Genomic DNA, 22,029 nt, shown 5'->3' with positions numbered 1-22,029 from the left:
AAGCAGGAAGTTTGTTTGATTTGCTTAAAAACCACACATTGCGGCTGTTTTCTGTGCAGCAATGCAAGGACGGCTCCCACACGCTGAACTGCAACTTGAAGAGTTCTGAACCCTGCATCCTCCTCCTTAACAGACACATTTTACACTGCTGAAGGGGTTCTGTGCCACATTAACAATGCTTTGCAAACCCTATTCATCCAACCAGCCGCTTCCTGCACGGCGGAAGGGCCCAGGCAGAGGAAGCAAGAGGAACAATACTGACAGAGAAGGGCTTCAGCTGAAAGACGGGGTTGTTAAGCAGCATCCAGACAGCTCCAGTCCCTGGAGAATGGCTCCTCTCTGCCGGTCCCGCAGCGTGGTAAGGAGAGAAGCTATCTGCTGGGAAGCAAAAACGTGGTTTGGTTTATGGTGCAACCTCCTGGAGCATAGGAGGTTGGACTGAATAACATGTTGGGAGAGAAAAGGGATGTGAACCAACACAGGCATGCAGGCAGAACATACTGGTGAGAGGCTTTGCCAGGGGTAAAGGATTCAGCACCCATGGGTGGAAGCAGGTCAGTGGTGCACAGGGCATGCACAATGCGCAGGTGATTTCTATGGTATAATCAGGTTCACTGCAGAAAATCACCATGGCACTGAGGTTGTATTTAGAAGCAGCACAATTAAACCCCTCTCAAGATGCTCACACTGCCAAAGTCTCATACTTTACAGCAGCAAGGAAGCTGCCAAACAAAAAGAAGCGTTAGAAGTGAAGATGTTGCAGAGTAGGAGTTAGAAAGGAACCAGCACCTCTGGGAAGCATGGATACATGCAATTAAAGCAGTCATATAAATTGGGACACCACTCCCAGAACAGGGAGAGAATAAGGGACTGTCGCTTGAGAATGAGGTGGTTTTTCAGTGACTCAGAAGTTATCCTTTAACTCTTTTTCCCTCCTGCAGGATTCGGAGATGGCACATCCCTGACTGCACCCATGTGTGCAGCCACTATCATAGACTGTAGAGCGCTTTGGAAGGCACCTTAAAGCTCATCCAGCTCCAACCCCTGCCACGGGCAGGGACATCTTCCACTGGAGCAGCTTGCTCCAAGCCCCTGTGTCCAACCTGGCCTTGAACACTGCCAGGGATGGGGCAGCCACAGCTTCTCTGGGCACCCTGGGCCAGCGCCTCAGCACCCTCACAGGGAAGAGCTTCTGCCTAAGAGCTCATCTCAGTCTCCCCTCGGGCAGGTTCAAGCCATTCCCCTTGGCCTGTCCCTACAGGCCCTTGTCCCAAGCCCCTCTCCAGGTTTCCTGGAGCCCCTTTAGGCACTGGAGCTGCTCTAAAGTCTCCCCTTCAGGAGCCTTCTCTTCTCCAGGCTGACCCAGCCCAGCTCTCTCAGCCTGGCTCCAGAGCTCCTCTCAATCCATTCTCTACCCAGCCTGTATTAGTGCTACACCCTCCCAGCACACTCAGCCTTTTTATGGTCCTGCATACAAATACCGTGCTCACACAGACATAAACCGCACCAGTTACAGTTAAACAGAGCAGCATCACGTTGAACCTTGAAGCCTAGAGCAGCATCACACAGAGCTGTGTGAGTAAAGGGCACAGCTGGCAGCACTGAGGTAGGAAGTCAGCACACGGCATGTTTTATATACCCCATGTGCAAAGGGTCCAAATTCCGCACTTCGAACATTTTAAGGCATTTCAAACCCCTTTAAACAGTCGATTTGGGGTCGTATCACCCACCTTGGGCAAGAAACTGGAGCAGCAACATGGTGCCAAACAGCCTAATGTGAGGAAACGCAATGACGCAACGAAAAATGCACCACAACCTCTCCCTTCCAAAACCCCTGTGCAAACACAAGTAACCATACAGCTTCCTCAGCCCCGGACCTGGAGGAAGAGGAATTTCCTTCTGCTTCATCCTGCCCAAGCAGGAAGCTTCTGATCAAGCGCCTGCATTACCACGGTGCAAGCCCACAGGTAGGGAGCAAGCCGAGCCCTCCGGGTTTAGTGCTCGCAGCAGCAGCGATGCTTTCAGGCAAGCACCTACCAACGCTTTAACGCTCCATCCAGGGCAGAGCAGCGCCGGCTCCACCGCAACCCCTGCTTCTACAGCACGGAGGGAGCCTGAGGTGCCCGCTCCGCCCGGCGCGCACCGTAACCGCCTCTGGCCTCCCTCCCCTCCAGGACCGGCGCTCACCAGCAGGTCCAGCTCGGTGCGGTGCAGCCCGAGGCGGCCCAGCCCCTCGGCCAGGTCGTGGATGCAGAGCGCGCCGTCGCGGTTCACGTCCAGCTTCTGGAAGAGGGCGCGGAGGCGCCGGTCCTGCTCGGAGGCCTCGCACAAGGCTCGACCGCAGGGGCCGGGGCTCGCGCTGGGGCTTCCGCCGCCGCCGCCGTCCGTGCCCCTCGGGGAGCCGCAGGGGCAGAGCACGCCGCTCACCACCGGCGAGGCCAGCGAGCGCCGCGGGCCCGGCATCGCCCCGCACCGGCAAATGGCGGCGCTTCCGCCTCCCGCCGCACCACACGCGCCGCTTCCGCCTTCGCGCCACGCGCCGCGCCCGCCAATGGCAGCGGCCCCCCGCGAGGTGGGCGGGCGGTGACGTCAGAGAAACGCCTTCTCCTACCCACCAATCGGAAAGGAAATACCAGCCGGGGAAGAAGGGGGCGGTAAAAGTGCCCTAGGCTAAACTCCTATTGGTTAAAAGCCGGGGGAGGCGGGGATAAAGAGAAAAACCTCCAATCAAATTGCGAGCCCGGAGTCATTTTGAGCTTGACGGACGTGGCATATAGCCAATAGCTTCGAAAAGAAGGGGGGGCTGTGTTGATGGACGGCTGAGACATCCAATGGGATCAAAGCACGGGCGGGCCCAGCCCGCCAGCGGCCTCACGCAGGCCCAGTGTCTCAGGCCAAGCGAGGAGGCGGGGCCGCCCCTTGGCCCCACCCCGATGGGGCAGCGGGGCTGACCAATGACAGCTCGGCTCTGCCGGAGGGAGGCGGGCCCTACGCCTGAGTGACAGGAGGACTGTCCAATCAGACGAGGCAGGAAAGGGGGCTGATTCTGGAAGCCATTACGCCAGTGTCGCAGGGTGGAGGCCGTTGAGCGGGGTTCGCTGGGTGGCTGCGGTACGCAATTTGCGTATCGTTAGCGGTGCCAAAGGGGGGAGCGGGGTGGGGGGGGCGGACACCTCGGGGCCCTGAGGGACCCCGGGGGTGAGGAGGCCCGGGGGGGGGGGCCCCTGCCCAACCTCCCCTAGACCCCCCCCCGGCCCGCAGGAGCCCCCCCATAGCCCCCTGTTGAGTGCCCCCCCCCATGGCCATGGCGTCCCCCCCGGCGCCCCCAGCCAAGAAGCGGAAGATGAACTTCTCGGAGCGGGAGGTGGAGATCATCGTGGAGGAGCTGGAGCGGGGCAAGCACCTCCTCATCAACCACTTCAACGCCGGCGTCCCCTTGGCCGCCAAGGCCGCGGCCTGGCACGACATCCTGCGCCGCGTCAACGCCGTCGCCACGTGCCACCGCGAGCTGCCTGAGGTCAAGAAGAAGTGGTCGGACCTCAAGACCGAGGTGCGGCGGAAAGTGGCCCAAGTGCGGGCTGCGATGGAAGGGGGAAGCGACGGCCACAACGGCGGCGGCGGCAATGGGGCGGAGAGTGAGGACCCAACGGGCGCAGCGGCCGCCCCTGTTATCCTGACCCCCATGCAGCAGCGCATCTGTAACCTGCTCGGAGAAGCCACCATCATCAGTTTGCCGAGTGGGGACTGCAGCGCGGGTGACGGGAGCGAGATACCCATCACCGCAGCAGCCACCACGGTCACCCTGACCCAGAGTGAGTGCTGCGCCTGCTGGAGAGGCTCTCGTCTCAGTAATAGGGGACGTTGGTACCCGCCTGAGCGCTGTATGGGGAAAGACCCAGCAAAAAGAGCCCTCCCCTGTCTCTGTTTGGAAAATGGCATTCCCAGTATGTCCTTGTGCTGTAGGGAATGGCTGCAGGATACACATATACTGGCTGAGCTCAGCCTTAAGGACAAGGGAAGCAAATAGAGCAGCCTTCCAGTATGTGAAGGGGGCTACAAGGATGCTGGAGGGACTCTTCATTAGGGACTGTAGTGATAGGACAAGGGGTAACGGGTTCAAACTTAAACAGGGGAAGTTTAGATTGGATATAAGGAAGAAATTCTTTGCTGTAAGGGTGGTGAGGCACTGGAATGGGTTGCCCAAGGAAGCTGTGAATGCTGCATCCCTGGCAGTGTTCAAGGCCAGGTTGGTTGGAGCCTTGGGTGACATGGTTTAGTGTGAGGTGTCCCTGCCAGTGGCAGGGGGCTGGAACTGGATGATCTCAAGGTCCTTTCCAACCCAAACCATTCTGTGATTCTAAATATCCTTTGCACCTTGCAGATCTTCAGGCCCTCTTTTTGGGGACAGAAACAGGAGGAAAAGCATCTCCAGGGCTGGTGTCCCACTCTGCCCCATTCTCACAAGTGCCTCTCAGGGTCTTGTCTTTGCCCTGACGTCATTGGTTAATGCTGCTGGGAAAGATTGTTTGAACTGGAGATTGAGAAATGGTTTTGTCTGGACAGATAAGGCATGGCCTGTTCCTTTGGACTGTACAGTCTAGGAGGAAGCGTGAATGAGGGTGGAGTAGACTTCAATAGGTCATTTTGTGCATTGGTCGTTGTATGTTATCTCAGGGAGCAGGCAGTATTCCTGTGATAGCCATTGAATAGTCCCATAGATAAAACTCCAGCTCCGTCTCACCCTCTTTGTGTCCTTTGTTCTCAGTTCCTGCAGAGACAACCTACCACAGCCTGGAGGACGGGGTCGTGGAGTACTGCACAACAGAAGCCCCCGCCACAGTCACCGCAGAGGCACCTCTGGAGATGATGGCGCATCAGCACGAAGTGGCTGCGAAACCCCAGGAGCTGAAGAGCCGAATCGCTCTGAACTCAGCCAAGCTCTTGCAGGAGCAGCGAGTGACCAACTTGCACGTGAAGGAGATTGCTCAGCACTTGGAGCAGCAGAATGACTTGCTTCAGATGATCCGGCGCTCTCAGGAGGTGCAGGCATGCGCCCAGGAGCGACAGGCACAAGCCATGGAAGGAACGCAGGCAGCGCTGAGCGCCCTCATCCAGGTCCTCCGCCCCATGATTAAGGACTTCCGTCGGTTTCTGCAGAGCAATACACCCAGCCCATCGGTCACCACTGACCCCAGCCAGACGGGGCAGCAGGATGGCATGATCCAGTGAAGGAAACAGGGATGGGAGGGGAGGTTTAGATGGGCTACTGGGGAGAAAAATCTCTTCACGGAAAGGCTTGTCCTGCACTGGAAGAGGCCACCCAGGGAAGTGGTGGAGACACCAAGACGTGTTCATGTGGCGCTTAGGGATGTGGTTTCATGGTGGACTTGGCAGCAGCGGACTCAATGATTGTAATGGGGCTTTCCCAACCTAAACTATTCTATGGGACATATGTCTTGGGGAAAAATCCTGCTGGTGCTGCTGGAAGACCCAAGGGGTGTCAGTGTGACATGGCTTGCCTTGGAGTCTGAGCCTAAACAGCTTTCTTTCTCTGCTAATCTTATGCTAATCTGCCTTTTCAGACTCCTCAGAGAGCCATAGCAGGATGTGTAATAAACCAGGAACTTACCATGGGTTGCTTTAGTTCCTCAAACAATGGAGTTATTATTAAAAACCCAGTTATTTTTTAAATTTCTGTTTGAAAATCCCTCTCCTCAGTGTGGCACCTCTGTCCTTCCCTCTCTCTCAAGATCTATAGCCTTTAACTGACTTCTAACATGGAGAGCCTTATGGTATCAAGGCACTGCAGCTACCAGGGTATAGTTATCACCAGCAGTGCATGGTAGTGAATGAGTTTCTGTCTCTTGCTGAAAGCACTTAGCGGAAACGTGGTAGCAGATGTGGTGCAGCCTTCTCTCTGCACTGGAAGTTATGGATATTGCTCTTGCAGTGTGACATCCAGCCCATGCAGACCAGTGCCAAGCCTACATGCGGTTTAAATCCCCCCTGCATCCCCTGAGGATACAAATGGGATTCAAATAGCGCATTCACCTCATGTTCTATCTGCATGTGGTCATGGAATTTCACTACAAACTTGGCAGCTGGGATGAAAATGTCTTGGTTACCACATGCTGCCCTGGGATATGTGTTGGAGCAATGTTTTACCTGTCTCAGCTTAATGCACGAGTTTCTCTCGGGTGGGTGTAACAGGTAAAGCTCCATCTCTGTCACTCCATAATGCCTTGATCCATCAAAGTGGACCTGGACCACAGAGCCTCAGCCTCACAGGAATTCCCAGCCTTTAGGAGTTTATCAGGCACGGACTGAATTGGGTGAATTTTGGAGCGTGACTTGGTTCTGCTGCTGGTGGTGAAGGTTGTTCTGTACCTGTGCGGAGCTGGAAGCCAGTACAGCTCTTTGTTAGTTGCTTCAGTGGCATGGAGTTCACCTCACTATTTCCTTACTTTGATACAGGGTAAAACATCCTAGCAGCCACTTTGAGAGGTCCTCAATGAGAAAGCTTCATTTCACAGGACGGTCAATGTGATTCTTCCAAACTTGCAGTAACTTCATAAACTCCTAAGATGAAAAGCTCCATTTGTACATGCATGGAAGCAAATGTCAAAGGAAAAGAAAAAAGACAAAGAAGCCAAACTCCTTCTCCCTTGCAAAGTGAATCACGTTAAATGAGCTTGTTCCTTGCCAGATATTAACTTTGAAATGGAACTTCTTCAGAGCTGTTATTTGCTTGCTATTAAGTCTCCTTTAGGGCTGGGAGATGAGCAAGGACCGAGGAGGGAGTGAATTTGCACAATCAAATGAAACCTTTACACAGCCTTTTCTGAGGGGATGCTGATGGGGACCCCTGGTTAGAGCCGCTGCCTGTCACTGGCCTTTCCTCATCTCCTCTCCTCTGCAGTCTGGTGGGGCAGGATGGGACAGTGCAGTGAGAAGGGTTTAGGCCCTGAAGACTCCCAACCCTTTGGCACTGACATCTCACTGAGTCAGCCCCACGGGTAACACCAGACTCTTCCTCTCAGACTTTGTGGAATCAAATCAATTGCTCAATCGAACTTTATTTTTTCGAGTGAAACCTCCTGTGCCCCGTGTTGATTTACCTCATTTGTGTCATTTCTCCTTTCCAGATACGAATTTTAATTAAAAGAAACAGGTTTTTGGTAAACAGGCTGCTTCAGTTCATTGGCAAAAAGGAGTTTGTGAGGTTTGCAACACAGAGAAAAGGCCAAAGCTGTGAACAGCCACGGGTCAGGGTAGTTTTTCCTCTCCTTTGTGAACTTTATGGCCTTGTATTTAGCTAATTATGGTCTTTACAAACAGCAGGTTCTAAGCCTTACCTTGGAGCACTGGTTATTCTCTTGTGTAGCACAGCTTACTGAACCAACTGCTCAGAAGATGCCACAACAGCCTAAACTGATGCATGAAGCAGCAGCCTTTGGATTTCAATTGCAGAGTGCATTTTTTCAGTGACTAAGCACTTAAGCTGTGTTTCATGGGACTAAAACGTGTTGCTCTTGGAACCACCCATTTTCCTTGTCTTTTCAGGTTAAAAATAGAGCTTACTCAAGGCAGCAGCATTCAGCCCAAGTTCCCCATACACGTTTTTGTGTCATTAAAGGAGATGTAGCAATGTTTTAAATACAGGGTGAGCACTGTGATGAGGGGCTCGGTTGTTGCTCATGACCAGGTCATCAAATCTGGGGAGGGAGAAGTGTCCCTTAAAGTTACAACCAGGAGGAACAGGTACAGGGTGAACGTATGCACAGTGTGTACAACTGGAAACTGGTGCCTAAGCTGAACAAAAGCTAAGAAGTAACACCTACAGATGTTCATCTGTGCTCTCTTACTGTTCTTTTTGTGCCTAGAGGATTGTGTCTGGCATCCAGAGCAGGGATGCTCTGTCACAGTGTGCCCCGGAGGTGAGAGCAAGGAGCCAGGCAACGAGCAGCTTCCTTTGTACCTGCTGGAGGAAGAGAGGTTCTGTGAGGAAGAGACTCGGTGGGTCGGAGATAACCCCTGTGGCAGAGGCAGCACCTCTAGCTGCAGCACCACTTGCTGCTTCAGCAGCAGATCTGAGATGTGCGCAGCTCAGGCGGGCTCTCCAGGAGATGGCACTGTGCAACGCGGCAAGGCGGCCTCAGGGGATCTTGAGCCGCAGCAAAGCCCTGCAGGGCCCTGGCAGGATGAAATGATCCTGGTCCTCCAGACCTTTTGTGATCCTGCTTCTTCCTCTCACTGATGAGGGGAGACTGAGAGCCTGGAGAGGGAGAAGTTCAACGGGCAGAGCCCAGTGATGGGGAACATGGGTAGCCATAGAAACCAGCTCTAGTCGAAGGTGCCTCTGCCCGGGTTGGAACTGGATGAGCTTTAAGCCCCCTTCCACCCCAAACCAGTCTGTGGTTCTATGCCCAGGAACACAAACTGGGTCCCTCTGCTTCTGAAAACACAGGCAGAGGACACTGAGATGTGGGGATCTCATGTCTCTCTTTGGGATGAGTTCATTACAGAACTGAATGGGCAGGCACAAGGAAAAAAAAAAAACCAATTCTTTAATTATAAGCAAAGGGACAGGTTTTAACTTTATTTCTTAAGAAAACCACACATAAGTGGCTGAGTATCCCAGAAGTGCAGCATGCTGCCACAGCTACATCACAGTCCTGGAGCAGATCCCTGCCGAGGGATGGAATGAAATCACCTAATGCTCACCCAAATTACCTCCACCTCCTCCAGTGTGTCTTTAAGTTTGTCAAGCCTGTTTTGGCAAAGCATTCTTCTGGGGTTTTTCTGTCTTTTTCCTGCTGCCATCTAAGAGGTTATTGCCAGCAGGTACTGTCAGCACATGTGGTCTGTTAAGTATGAAAATTGAAGTGTTTAATATTAGTCATTGAATGGTTTGTGTTGGAAGGGACCTTAAAGCTCATCCAGCTCCAACCCCTGCCACAGGCAGGGACACCTTCCACTGGAGCAGCTTGCTCCAAGCCCCTGTGTCCAACCTGGCCTTGAACACTGCCAGGGATGGGGCAGCCACAGCTTCTCTGGGCACCCTGGGCCAGCGCCTCAGCACCCTCACAGGGAAGAGCTTCTGCCTAAGAGCTCATCTCAGTCTCCCCTCTTTGAGTTTTCACGAGCCCTTGGGTCCCAGCCCTGCGAGGTGATTAACCCATGGCAAAGGCCCAGCCCCAGCAGGGACAGTTTCTGTTATTCTATTGCTGGGCTCCCAAATTAGAGGTTGCCTTGTGGAGTGGAACCACAACTAACAGTTGTTTCTGCTGTGTTTGGGGTAACAGTGGCACTTGTGGGGCACAACCAGAAGCACAGAACCAGCACGAGAGCTCATGGCCAGCAGAGCACCAAAGGCAATACCCAGGATACGGACACGGAATGATGTTTAATAAACACAAGAAGCCTTGAGGCAGGTTTTGGAAGGGGCAAACCAGCTCCAGTTCCACCCACAGGCTTCCCAGGAAGAAGCGGAGAGTCCTGCATCACATTCCCAGGACATACTGGAGCAGACATGGAAACCAGTAAACAGAAAAAGCCAGGCAGCTGGATTTACAGGTCCGGCCACATGTTTGGGGAAAGGAATCCACCAGCTCCAGATTCCTGTGCTCCCTTTGTCCCGGTCGATAACAGGATCCCCCATCCCGGCAGAAACCCATCGTGCAGGTGTGTCCTTTGCCAGTCCAACAGGAAGCCCAGCCTGGCACTGAAAGTGAAACAGTTCCAGTTTATGATGATGAGTTCAGTTAAATATGGAACTAGTGAAAAACAGAAGCACATCAAAGTAGAACTCGCAGCCTGTTATTAAGTTAAGCTGGGAAGACACATGGTTGGAGTAACTCCACACTGTAGGATAATCCTGTGTAATGGGGACAGGTACCTGTTCCCCTCACAGGGTGTCCAGCAGCCTATGGGGCTCACACCACTGCCATGTCCTGCCCCATTTTGGGAGCCCCCCAGCTTTGGGATAGGCACCCACCCACCATGGGCACCCCATGCAGTGGGTGAATGCAGGTACTCAGCCCCCAGCAGCACAAAGGACACTTTATAATATAAAGCAACATGTGATAATCTTTCTTTTTGGCTGACGAGGCTGAAAGCTCATTAAAGCCATTATAACCAGGTTACAAGTGTAATGGAGGAGAGCCATTATTGCGTTTATGCTGTTGCAGCAAACGTGTGTCATTTAGTTTTCAAACCTCAATCATCTGGCTGCCAGGACAAATGGATTAACATGATGATGTTTTCCAGAGGAAGATGCTGATGATGTAGTTTGCAGGGCTTGATGATTTGCTCGTGGATCTGGAATTCCCCTGGGATAAGAGAGAGGATTTGATGGCTCACCAAGTGCATTACAGAATCCATCTCACTTCACCTCACTGTGTTTGTCCCTTCCAAATTCATCTTCCCTTATTTCTACCCCTGCTGCTTTATCTCAACCCTCAAAGAGAGGAGGCAAGAAAAACCATCTCTGGTCCTGCAACTCACAGCCCCAAGGTGAGCAGAGCAGAGATCCCAGCCCCTGGCTGGTGTGACACACTTCTCCAATGACAGCAGAGGTGAGGCTCAGGCTTAACTGCAGAGCCCAGACTGATAAAACTATCCCAGACTGATAAAACAATGCCCTGAGCCAGCAAAAACTGAGGAAGTGGTGGCAGCAACTGGAGAGCAGCATCAGGAAAGGCTTAGGTCAGGGAGAGCATGGAGCTGAGGTTCACGGAACAGAGGTGAGGTGGGAACAGCAGGGCTGAGGGTAAGGAGAATCAATATGTCAGTGGCCTGTTCACATCCACACACAGCTCCTTAGTGGATGGATTGGAAAGTAATATAAAGCCAGTGGGATGGTGGATAGATGGGAATACCCTGCGCTGTGAGGCTCAGAGTAACTCACCCACTCTGGGAGCAGAAGCAGCACTGTCCCTTTAAACCAGTGTGGATTTTCCCAGAAACAATCCTTCAGCATAAACAGAGAAAAAAATCAACAGGGTGAATTTCAGACTCAAAAAGATTTAATCGCAAAGTCATGAGACTGCGTTTGTTAGGAAAATATCCATACCCCTGAGACTCCGGCTCCAGTTGCTATATTACACGCTGCTCAGCAGCTCACTGGGCACCTCTCCAAACGCCTGTATTTTTACCATTAGTCAATTAATCATAAAAACACTGAGGTTTGCTTGAGATGGTTCGGATAAAACTGCCGAGTAAATATGCATGAGAAGAGCACAGATGAAAATCTCTGTCATCTTTCACATTTGGGGCTGTTGCTATAAACAAGAGCAGGCCTCCGAGGAGGTTATTTATCAGAGTGAATCATCCCAGATAACACACAGCCTCCTCCCACAGCACAAACACAGGGCTCATTTGTCCTTTTGCTAGTGATGGAAGGGAAAGATGGACACGTGTGTCAGCGTGTGCTCAGGGAATGGGATGTGTGAAGGACCAGGCTGGATTCTTCAGCTGCTTCCAGCATTCAGCATCCCAGCTTGGCGGATATTAAATATTTAGCAGGCTGGGCTCTATCCCAATAAACTGAGAAACAGAAAGCAATAAAAACCCAGCTCATCTCTAGCAATGTCCCCAGATACGAATGGATTTAATGCTTCAGGCCCTACCTTTATACGCAGCCTCCACAAACCCTGTTGTATGGGAAGACTGTGATGCCTTCCCCAATATGAAATGCCCCAAAGCCTGTGTACCTGCTTAACTCGGTCTCATAACAAATACAAATCATTACAACGCAATTGGCCTCACGCAGTTTTTAACTTTCAGACAAGTGATGTAGCCCTGCACTTTTCCCAGCAGTCTTAAGGCTCACGTTGCGGTAGAATTATTTGATAGCTCTGTTATTGTCTGCAAAGATGCCAAAGATTAAAGGCAAAGAGCCCGGGCATCAAAGCCTGGCAAAGAGAAGGAGGATTCCCAGGCTTTCATCCAAGCTTTGCCAGACACCAGCAAACCATCCCTGGGAAAAGTCCCTCCCATACTACCCTCAACTTCTCTGCCACAGAGAGACTCTCAGGCACATCCCTAACTTAAAACCCAGGCAAATCACGTTGATGACTGCAAACCCCTCTGGGATGAGGAGAGACAGTTTGTTCTGATGCCCTTAAACGCTGTAATCCTGCCTGACCAGGGATCCCAGCAGCAGCACGTATTAACAGGGAGCCATGCTGATGAGGAGATGTATTTGGTTGCCACATCCCAGGGTGAGACCCTGCCCCGTGCTGCCTGTGCGGTGCCAAGGCCTCCCTCCTGTTCAGCCTAACCCATAACCAGCTCTGTGGTACCCGGAGGCGCTGAGGGAGGACGAGGTGACCGACAGAGACCACGTCTGTCACAGCCGCCTCTCCCATCACCTCAGCTCAGCGGCCGAAGCCTGCCCCCCGCCCGGCCAGCCCCGCACACTGCAGTGCCAGCTGGGGCTATGAAACACCCTGGGGCGATGCGAAACCGAAGGACCCGCAACCCGACCACCAACACACTGAGGCGACACCGGAGCCGCACCATTACCCCCACTTCCCGCCCACCGCCTCAGCCAGGAGGTGGGGCTTACCACAACCGACAGCCTCCGCCTCCAATCACCGCCCTCTGTTCCCCGCCCCGTGCCGGAGCAGCCAATCAAAGCCTTGTTCCTCTCGTCCCGCCTCCTTGCCGCTGGTCCAATCAGGCGGCGCCGCTCTCGTGTTCCCCATCTCCCTCCCCGGGGAGGAGGGAGGGGTTACGTAGCGTCGGAGTGGTATTCTCGAAGCGTCCTGGTGGCGTTGCGTTGGTTTGGGCTGCCTGCGGCGTTGGCGTAGCAGGCGCAGTTGGCGTAGCGCTAGCAGAGGCGGCTGTGGCGGGGAGCAGCGGCGGCGGCCGTGAGGAGAGAGCAGGAGCAGGGCCGGGCAGGCACCGGGCCGGGACCGGGCCGCAGGTCGGTGGAAGGGGCCGGGAAGTGGGCTAAGACCTGCCGTAGGGCAGCTTGTAATTGGGCACCGGGAGAGGAGCTGAGACCTGGCTGCAGCTCGGAGCATGGGTTGGGAGCAGGGCTGAGACCTGGCTGCAGCTCATTGCATAGACTGGGAGCGGGGCTGAGACCTGGCTGCAGCTCGGTGCATGGGTTGGGAGCAGGGCTGAGACCTGGCTGCAGCTCGGTGCATGGGTTGGGAGCAGGGCTGAGACCTGGCTGCAGCTCGGTGCATGGACTGGGAGCCGGGCTGAGACCTGGCTGCAGCTCTTTGCATGGACTGGGAGCCGGGCTGAGACCTGGCTGCAGCTCGGTGCATGGGTTGGGAGCAGGGCTGAGACCTGGCTGCAGCTCTTTGCATGGACTGGGAGCCGGGCTGAGACCTGGGTGCAGCTCTTTTCATGGACTGGGAGCCGGGCTGAGACTTGACTGCAGCTCATTGTATGGGTTGGGAGCCGGGCTGAGACCTGGCTGCAGCTTGGTGCATGGGCTGGGAGCAGGGCTGAGACCTGGTAGCAGCTCGGTTCATAGGCTCAGAGCTGGGCTGAGGGCTGGCCATGGCTCAGTGCATGGCCCCTGGGGCTGGGGTAGAGGCTGAGACCTGGGTGCAGCCTCGTGTGTGGTCCACGGAGCCCAGAGGCAGGCTGAGACCTGGCCACCGTTCACTGCATGGCTTAGAAATCGAGCTGAGACCTGACCACATCTCAGCACATGGCCCAGGTGTGCCAGGCTGCGACCTCTCTGCAGCGCAGTGTATGATGCACAGAGCCTAGAGATGGGCTGAGGCCTGTCCCCAGCTCTGTGCACAGTCCAGGTGGCTGAAGGGCAGGCTGAGACCCAGCAGCAGCTCAGTGCAGGGGTAGAGGGGGTAGGTACAGCTCATGGTGGTGCAGAGCAGTCACCAGTCTGCTGCCCAGGCAGGAGAGGGGCTTTAACCACACACCCCTGCAGGCAGCAGGAGCTTTGCCTGCCTTGGTCTGCAGTCATTAATTCTTCATATTGGCACGGATTGTTTACTGCCTGATGTTCATAATCTCATCCCTTTGGATGCTGTTCAGGTCTTGCCTCCCTGGCTTAGGTGTTGTGTAAATGTGTGATGAAATGACCACCTCCAGCCCCAAAACTGCCCTTTCAGGGCATGGCTTGGTGTGGACCTGGTGCTGGGGGAAGGCAGCAGACTCAGTGGGCCTGTCCATTGGACAGCCAGATGACCTGATTCGGTTGTTATGCTGTGTAATCTGGAGCAGACTGCTGCTTTCTCTCCCTTCTCCGCTGCTTTCTCCAGTTACAAGATTCAGGTCTGACACTCGGGGCTGGTTGGAAATACAGAAAAGAAACAGATTTTTGTGTTTCTTGAGATAGTTTTTCTTAATCTTGTTAGACCAACCTTGCTCTGTCAACTGCTTCTAAAGATGATGGCTGAAAATAGAGCAGATTTTTATTAGCTGCTTTGCAAAACAGAAATTACAAGGGGATGACAACAGTGAAGCTTGCTCCAGGCAAAAAGGGGGAAGAGGATGTTGGGGCCAGGCTAATTGGGGCCATACCTCTTAAGAATGGTATGAGTCTGGAGTGAATATTACCCATCCAAACAGGTTTTAGAGGAGGAGGAGGAGCCCAAGACTGGCTGGGACTAATTTACTCATTTCCCTCCCAAAGGCTGACCCGAAGACCTGTACCAAGGAGTTGCACAAGAGGAGGAGATAGAAACTGGAAGCTCTCTGAATGTGCTGCCCACAGACTTAAGGTTTCTTTGGAGACTCAACATGACTTCTGAAAAGAGATGCTTTCTGGAGGGGTTGTGCTGAAGGCAGAGCACTGCAGCCTCTAACTGGGACAGCTCCTGCTGGTCTGGAGCTGAGACTGACTTCTCTCCCTCCCTTTTCCCTTGGAGATGTTGCAGAGATTTAATCTGACCTCTTCCTCCTCACCTGAAGCCTGCCGTGGCAATGATCCCACAGCCAGATCCGACCACCAAAGAGAAGAGGATTGTGTGTTTGAAGCTGGGCCGTCATTGTAACTGAACTGGAATTTACTCCCTGCTTGCGCTCCCAGAACGAGTGCCCTTTCTCTCCTTGTCTGTGTGTGTTTTGAGCTGCTCCTCCCTCATCTTGTTTGGGATTCCTGGGCTTGCCACGCTGAATTTGCCCATGGCTTTCCTGATGAAAAAGAAGAAATTCAAGTTTCAGACAAGCTTCACTCTAGAAGAGCTGACTGCTGTCCCCTTCGTCAATGGGGTTCTCTTCTGCAAAATCAGGCTGCTAGATGGAGGAGACTTTGCTAGCTTATCCACCAGGTAAGAAGCTGCTTGCACACTTGCTTCCTGCCTGTCCTCCTTCCCCTGGTTATTCTTCACTTTGAGTGCTTTAGCATATGGCTACCACTTGCCTGCCCCTTGATGGTATTTTAATAGATGTGTTGTAGGGCCCCACATGCCACATCATTCTCACAGTACATAGCTGGAGAGCTCTGAACCTGGGTGGTGGTGGCTCATCAGAGCTGGACTGCATTTTTCAGAGACATGGGAGGGAGCAGGAGTTGCTCCCCTGAAAGGGACTGGGGTTTATTTTGGATGAAATCCTATCTTCCTCCCTCCCCGTCCTTCCCCGAGTTCTCACACTGTGTTTCAGACCCTGTGCTTTATTGCTCTCATGCCTGACTTGAAACTCAACTCTGTAGAAAACTGTATCTAAGCAAATCAACCCATCCTAACTTTGCTTTCCTCCTTTGCTTCTGAATTTCTCTTCTTGGTAAGAGTAGAAGTAGCTTGCTTTGCTTTGCAAATTGCTGTGCAAGGGAAAACTGCTGCCTGGAGTCAGAGTTGTCAGTGTTAAAGACACAGTTTGAGCTCATGCCATTGCATCTCCCAAGTTTAGAGATGCGCTGTTTTCTACTATATGCAATCTGTCACATTGGGTTCCTTCTGCTCCACGTTGTACAGTGTTGTTCTTCCATCAGGTATTGGCATCCCTCTGCCTGCTTCAGGCAGGTCTGTCCCCCCTCCTGCTACTAATTGCTAATAAAAACTTGTTTTGTTTTCAGCTATGCACATAGATTATCACCAGCAGTATGCAAACACGAATTCCAGAACAGCCCAGACTTGCTTGCTTTCTGCCTCAAGATGTGAAGGAAGCCTTCAGTGGCTTTCAAAACTTGTTTTTTTGCTTTTCTGAGTGACTGCTCAGTTTTAAAGGGACAGGAGTAGTTTGTGCTAGCTAGCTGCTTTATCCCAGAGTTAAAGCCTCCTTTGGTATGGTTTTCCTCTTTGTGGTGCTGCAAACAGAGCTTTCTCGTTTCAGGAGAGAAGATTTTTATTGTGCAAGCCTAAAACATTTGTGTCTTGCACGTAGAAGTGGTGGGGCTTTGCTCAACGCTTAGTTTTTCTTCCAGAGGCACAGTGCAACCCCATCTGAAGCTGTGGGCGTGGAACAACCTCCAAAAATGGCCTTTGAATTAATTTCTTCTTTGAAGAAAATCTATCAAAAGAGCTTTTCCTTACAGTGTTCTCCCCTGAGGCTAGATCCTTGCGTTTGGTGGAAGCAGCTTATCTAAGGAATTCAAACAGTATGTGAACTTGGAAAGAAATTAACTCCTCTGCTTCCTGGAGCCGTAGTAAACTGAGTTGAACTGGAGGGTGTCTCATGAAAAGCCTGTGCTGAGAAATATCCATGTCCTTCTCCTTGTTGTCCCTAAAAGCAGCTTCTAGGAGCCATCCGTGGGGTTTGCTGCTGCTGCCAGTGTTGCGTTGTTTGTGAGCTGGCTGGGGTTCAGCAGTTCACTCAGCACAGTGCGTTGCAGATGTATTCCAGCAGTGAAACTGTCTGTAATTCAAACCAAACACATACATTGCTCTCAACCGCCTTGATTGCTTATAAACGAGCAAAGGGGAAGTAGGCTGTTGGGTTTGCTGCCTTTCCCTTAACCTGTCTGTACTCTAACTGAAAGCACATGGAAGCCTGTTCCTGCCTGAAAAGTTACAGGTCTCAATGGTATTGAGTTGTTTGACCTCTTCCAAATATTTCCCCTGTTGCAGTCAGAGAAACTTCAGGAGGGATGAATATCCAGGAATGCTGAGGAGATGAGTTACTATGTGGAGAGGCTCCCAGATGATGTCTTGGCTCTGCTCTGTGCTCCTCTGGTCGTTTCCATGACCTTTCTGATACTCTTTGGATCTGGGGAAGGATTAAAGAGGAGATGCTTTGTCCATGTTGTGTTAGAAGTCTTTGCCTTATTTAGGATCTGTGATTGTTTCTCTGAAATCAATCACTTCCAGAACTGATTGTGTTTGAGGTTGTGAAATGTCTTTCAGGTCATCTTATGTGAGCTGCTTATGTAAAAAAAGTCTGGTGTTTGCTCTGCAATCAGTTTTGGGCTTCTTCTGCAGTCTGTGGCAACAGGAGGTGTGCAGATGTGGTCAAGAAGACCAGTACCTGTATCTGCCCATGAGTTTGCAGAGGATTGATCTCACAAGGGGAGTCTGTAAATGGAGAGGGCAGAGGTAGGTGTAGGACACACTGTATCAGTTTTCTCTGGATTAAGTGACCTATGATGTGGAAAGAAGAGTCTGATAAAATAAGGATCTCCAGAGACAGATTTTTCAGGTTATTTACAATTACTTAGCAGCTTGTGCATGTCTGTGGTGAGAGGTGGGGATCTGATCTATTCAGTGTGTTGCTGGGTGGCACCAGGTTGATTTGACCTGTGAAGTGGGAGGCTGTACTGCCAGCTCCCATCAGCCCATCCCAGTCCCAAGTCCACTGCAGCCTGGGTTGCACATACCTGGCCAGGACTGGGAGCTGCTCACACCTCCTCTGCCCAGGCTGGAACAAAGCAGCCTGGCTACAGGAAAACCTGCCTGAAGTGCATTAAGACTTAACTCTCTTAGGAATTTGAGGCACTCTGGAAAAGCTCCAGGTCCTGTCAGCACATTCAGCTTTGGGGTTTCCTTGTTTGGTTTCTTTTTGTCTTGCAGGCTAGGGACCCTTCTTCCCCCCAGTTGTTGTACTCAGGCCTTGCATTAAACCATGGGTATATTCATGACTGAAGTTGCTTTTGCAATATCCTTCTGCTTGTCCTTTTCCCTCCCTTTGTAAAGTCTCCTTATGCTCCAGTGGGGCTTCTGGGGATAAGATGCAATTCACTTTACAGTGCTCTGTGTGAAAAGCAGCTATTGTCTGTGGGTTTATCACCCTGCTGTTGGATTACAGAACTTGGTCTCCTGAAAAAGCATCTGAGGCAGGTATAGGCCAGGCAGGTGCTGTATTTCCTCAGTATATTCCTTGAATAGCATTAATCTAGATACTGAAATAGCACAACCGCCAGTGAATTCAGCTGCCTCCCAAGTAGCTTTAAAAATAGCAGGCCCGGAGCAGCAGGGATGTATTCATGGCAACCGTTTTTGTGAAGCAGATGGGTTGCTTCGTGTTGGACCAGTTTGAAGGCTTTTTTGGTATGTGTGGGGGTATCTTTTGTTCCTAGAGAGATGATACAAGAAGCTCACCGGGAAGCTTTGGATCCTTGGCTCATCACAGGCAGGAGCCTGGATGTCCAAATGAGAGCCTAAAGCTACAGGCTGATGTAGTACGCACATGTACATCTTTGGGTATAACAGGAGAGGAAGACTTGATTAAATTCCCTCTCCTTCTGCCCACGGTGTCAGATAATGCTGAGTGACAGCCAGATGCTCTTTACCTCAGCACTGACTGATTTCTAGCTGCGCGCTGGCAGCGAGCGCTACCGGTGTGTGATGTGAAGGCAGTGGAAAGCCAGGTGTTGTCCACAGACTCCTGACACTTCATCCTACATTGTTCTGTTATTGTGCCAACACTCTGGTATTCCTGGATTTGAAGGAAGGGATTGTACTCTGAAAGCCCCTGGCTGACTGTAGAGGAAAGACTGTTTTGCGTGAGTTGAGTGACTTTAAGGGCATTTCCCACCTTCCTCATTCTTCTAAAGGCATCTCAGACTGTATTTACTTTGGGATCATGCTTTTCCCAGTGCATGTGGCATTTCATCTTGCTTTCCTGATCCTGGCACTCCTGTACCAGTTTGAACCAAAGAATTAGCTTATCTCCTGCCTCCCAGCAGCTGTGTGCATGCAGGCTCCAGCTGGGAAGGGCTGACCCTCTTAGGGTGGTCTAATCTTGATGTATTTGGGTGCTGGAGCTTGAACTGAGAATATTCTTAAACTTCAAATGTTTGAGTAAGTGTGAAAGGCCACTTCCTGCACTGCCTTTTTCCTTTTTATCGGTGTAAAGCTGCATTCAGCCAAAGGAAATGCTGATACTTGGGGAGGCACCTCACACTGATAACTCCCTGTGGACTGAGGTCGGTTTTTGCGTAAGTGTGGCTTTGTCATCCTCATGTAGGTACAGGCCTACAGGTACTTGCTTTCCTCTGCTGGCAGGATGCAAAGATCATTGTTGGTATACACAACTCTTTCATTTCTGTAGGACATAAATAAAAGGGGAGAAGTGTTGTCCTACTAACTCACAGCTGGTGATTCAGAAACCTTTGTGGAGGGAGGTGCAGCTTGTACCACCTCCAAACTGTGGCTCTCAATGGTGAGAGTTAGAAATCAACTAATGCACTGTCTTTACATAAATAGTCGCTGTGTCAGGTGTTACAGGGTCCTTCAGGTTCACCACGGCTGTCTCTTTCAGACTGGAAAATCATTAATCAGAGACTAAAGGACTGATTCAGCCCAGTTGAGATCTAAATCTTCACCACTGTCTGCTGTAAAACAAAGGTTAGGTAACTAAATCTTTTCTTCTGGAGTCAGCATCCCCAAGAGGGAAGAAAACTAGCTGGAGTGAAAGGAGAGGATCACTGGCTGAGTTCTGCATCTTGATGTGAGTGGGATTGCCAGAGGAAGGAACAGTTGTGGCTCTAACTGTCCTCCCAGTTGCATATCTTAGGACAACTTGTGTTTGTCTTTAGTGCTTTAGTTCAATGTCTGCTGAGCACTTGGTGTGATAACGTATTTTGAAAGTGCTTTTGTTGCAAATGCGTCTGAAAACATAGACTTTCCCTATGTGTCTATCTATTCTTAATATACAGATCAAGAGAGTGAATTTTAATACTCTGGGGCAGCTTCATGTGCCAACATCCTTCTTTCCTGGCTGCAGCCACAGGAGTGTCCTGGGAGTGTTTAGTGGAGAAGGCGTTTGAATGCAGCCTCTAGAAACAATGTGCAATAAAATATAACCTATTTCCAGGTAATGCTAAGACATAGTACCTGCACTGCCTGCATTCAGAGCCAAACACAGAGAAACTAAACAGCAAAAATGAGAAAAGGGATAGCTAAATGTAGGTAAAAGTAATGAGAGCAGAAGCAGTGGATGAGGTTTAATCTCTGCAAGGTGAGGGTGTTGGAAAAAGGTGCAGAAGTGATACAGCACTGCAGGATCCTCAGCACAAACGCTCTTAAGCTGCAATTTGAGTTTGCAGAGCATTTCTATTGCTTTTTCTGGGCTGCTTCACCTGCAGGGTCTGACCGCAGCAGCTTTGGGGTGGGTTGATTTGCTTCGTGCCAGACTTGCCTCTTCCTGTCACTGGTCACTGTGTCGGAGCCTGTCACAAGACAGCCTGAGTTACATTAAAACTTTCCTGCCGTGGGGGCTGTATCCTGTTCAGTAAAACACAGTTTCTGTTCATGCTCTGATTGCTGTTCTGCCTGCTGCTGCTCAGGCAGGGGCTTCTTTGTTGACCAGCAGCTGTAATGTAAAGCCCTGTAACCGATAGGCTGTGTGCACAGCATCAGTAAATATGTTTGGATACAGCCAGCTTTACAAACTTCCCCTCTCATCCCTGGTTCTGAAGAGCTAATTCTTAGCAACAACCTTATCTGTGTGACTTAAGCAGCTCTTGGCTCAAAAAATTACTTGCTGGAAATTAATGTTCTACATTGAGACTGAGGCCATGTGGTCCATTTGGTTTGCAGGGTGGCAGTACCATCAGCTCTAGCTGGGGACAAAGGTAGGTAGGAGAGGGTGCCCTCCCTCCCTTTAAGATGTGTTTTTTTCTGAAGTACAGGAGGAAACCTAAATGGCTTCCAGTCTGTTTATTCTTTGTGCTCTCGCACTGCCATCAGTGTTGATTCTAGCTTTGCAGCTGTATTTCTGAGGAATTCATGCATGCCTCTGGGAGCCTGTGGTCTTGCTGCACAGTGGTTGGTATTTGAATAGGCCATAAGTTGCCAGTGGCAAGTTGTTCTGGTACCAGTTTCTAGATAAATGAGATAGGTACAGATTTATTTCCTATTTTATTGCAGGAAGCTGCATCTGGTAGCATGGAAAGAGCTCTCAGATCAGAAACCTCCCTCACATCAGGGCAAGCCTCACAGAGTGGGATGGTGAGCTCTTGCAGCATCCACCTGTGCTTGGCTCTGTAGGGTTTCATCTGTGCAAGGACAGACGGATGTGGCTCTATATGAGGCCTCCCTTTTTCAAACAGGATATGTTCTGCATCCTCTGTGGGCTGCCAGCTCTGCTCTGAAATGGCTCAGGAATTATTTTGTAGCTGTGACTTGTGTAATAAACCAGAAACCTTTAGGAGTGTCCTGGACCAACATTTGGATCTGCTTTTTCCTTCTCTATCAGTAATCCATGATATAAAGGTGATTATTTGAGGTGTCATTTCACGTGGCTGATGTGGTACCCTACCCCAGAACCAGCTGCTGACCCTGCGGGATGAGAGTCTTTGTCTTTTCTTGCAGTTTATTCATGTTATGCCAAGTGCACTTGCTGGGAGACACGCTATACATTGCTATTGCAACTCTGGACTTGGCATCAGGATCTCTCTGGTACCATACAGTGAGACTCAGCCTGGATTTGAAAGGCGCTTCCCACTGGACAAACAGTTATGCCTGTGTTCACTTCATGAACAGCCTTCTTGTTTGGGGTATTTTTAATCTTGTGAGCAAGAAAGGGAATTGTTCTTCATGATTCAGAATTGCTGATCTTCATGGATGTCATTTTCACGTGCTTCTCCCATGTAGCTCAGTCGGTAAGGTTGAGATGAGGAAAGGAGTGAGGAAATGGGATGAGGTTATGGGGATGAAGAAG

The 22,029-nt window shown here is 51.2% G+C and overlaps 3 protein-coding genes across 8 annotated transcripts in view; 2 read left to right on the top strand and 1 right to left on the bottom strand.

Annotated features, from left to right (window-relative positions):
• The window catches only part of SLC25A25 (solute carrier family 25 member 25), a 40,825-nt gene extending 38,152 nt beyond the window's left edge, over positions 1-2,673 (bottom strand). For 2 of the 5 annotated variants that reach the window (XM_080630649.1, XM_080630650.1), the window contains exon 1: positions 2,188-2,673. In XM_080630649.1, coding sequence (XP_080486775.1) covers positions 2,188-2,463 — 276 coding nt within the window. In that variant the 5' untranslated portion in view covers positions 2,464-2,673. Of the gene's footprint in view, positions 1-1,730; positions 1,792-2,187 lie in introns of those variants that run through there. The other 3 variants (XM_080630651.1, XM_080630653.1, XM_080630652.1) reach the window with 2 other exon arrangements.
• Positions 2,674-3,054: 381 nt separating this feature from the next.
• NAIF1 (nuclear apoptosis inducing factor 1) lies at positions 3,055-7,113 on the top strand. The gene is made up of 2 exons (XM_080630473.1): positions 3,055-3,812; positions 4,766-7,113. Exons 1-2 carry the CDS (start codon positions 3,299-3,301, stop codon positions 5,227-5,229), a joined length of 978 nt encoding a protein of 325 aa, XP_080486599.1. The 5' UTR covers positions 3,055-3,298; the 3' UTR covers positions 5,230-7,113.
• A 5,652-nt stretch (positions 7,114-12,765) lies between these two features.
• Positions 12,766-22,029, top strand: part of EEIG1 (estrogen-induced osteoclastogenesis regulator 1) — a 38,164-nt gene continuing 28,900 nt past the window's right edge. For both annotated transcript variants that reach the window (XR_013958124.1, XM_080630522.1), the window contains exons 1-2: positions 12,766-12,931; positions 14,624-15,260. Coding sequence is in view for 1 of the 2 variants with exons in the window: in XM_080630522.1 (XP_080486648.1) it covers positions 15,115-15,260 (146 nt within the window). In the remaining variant the exon portion in view is untranslated. The remainder of the gene's footprint in view (positions 12,932-14,623; positions 15,261-22,029) is intronic.

The sequence above is a fragment of the Psittacula echo genome (assembly GCF_963264785.1).
Source record: "Psittacula echo genome assembly, chromosome: 16".
In the NCBI taxonomy this organism is placed as follows: Eukaryota; Metazoa; Chordata; class Aves; order Psittaciformes; family Psittacidae; genus Psittacula; species Psittacula echo.
Note: the sequence above shows the minus strand (reverse complement) of the source record. Positions and strands in the feature narration are given on the sequence as shown.

Excerpts from the sequence above, each read along its gene's own strand:
- NAIF1 (XM_080630473.1), top strand. The coding sequence starts at position 3,299 with ATGGCCATGGCGTCCCCCCCGGCGCCCCCAGCCAAGAAGCGGAAGATG. Across the intron at positions 3,813-4,765 it reads CACGGTCACCCTGACCCAGA|TTCCTGCAGAGACAACCTAC; the intron begins GTGAGTGCTGCG and ends CTTTGTTCTCAG.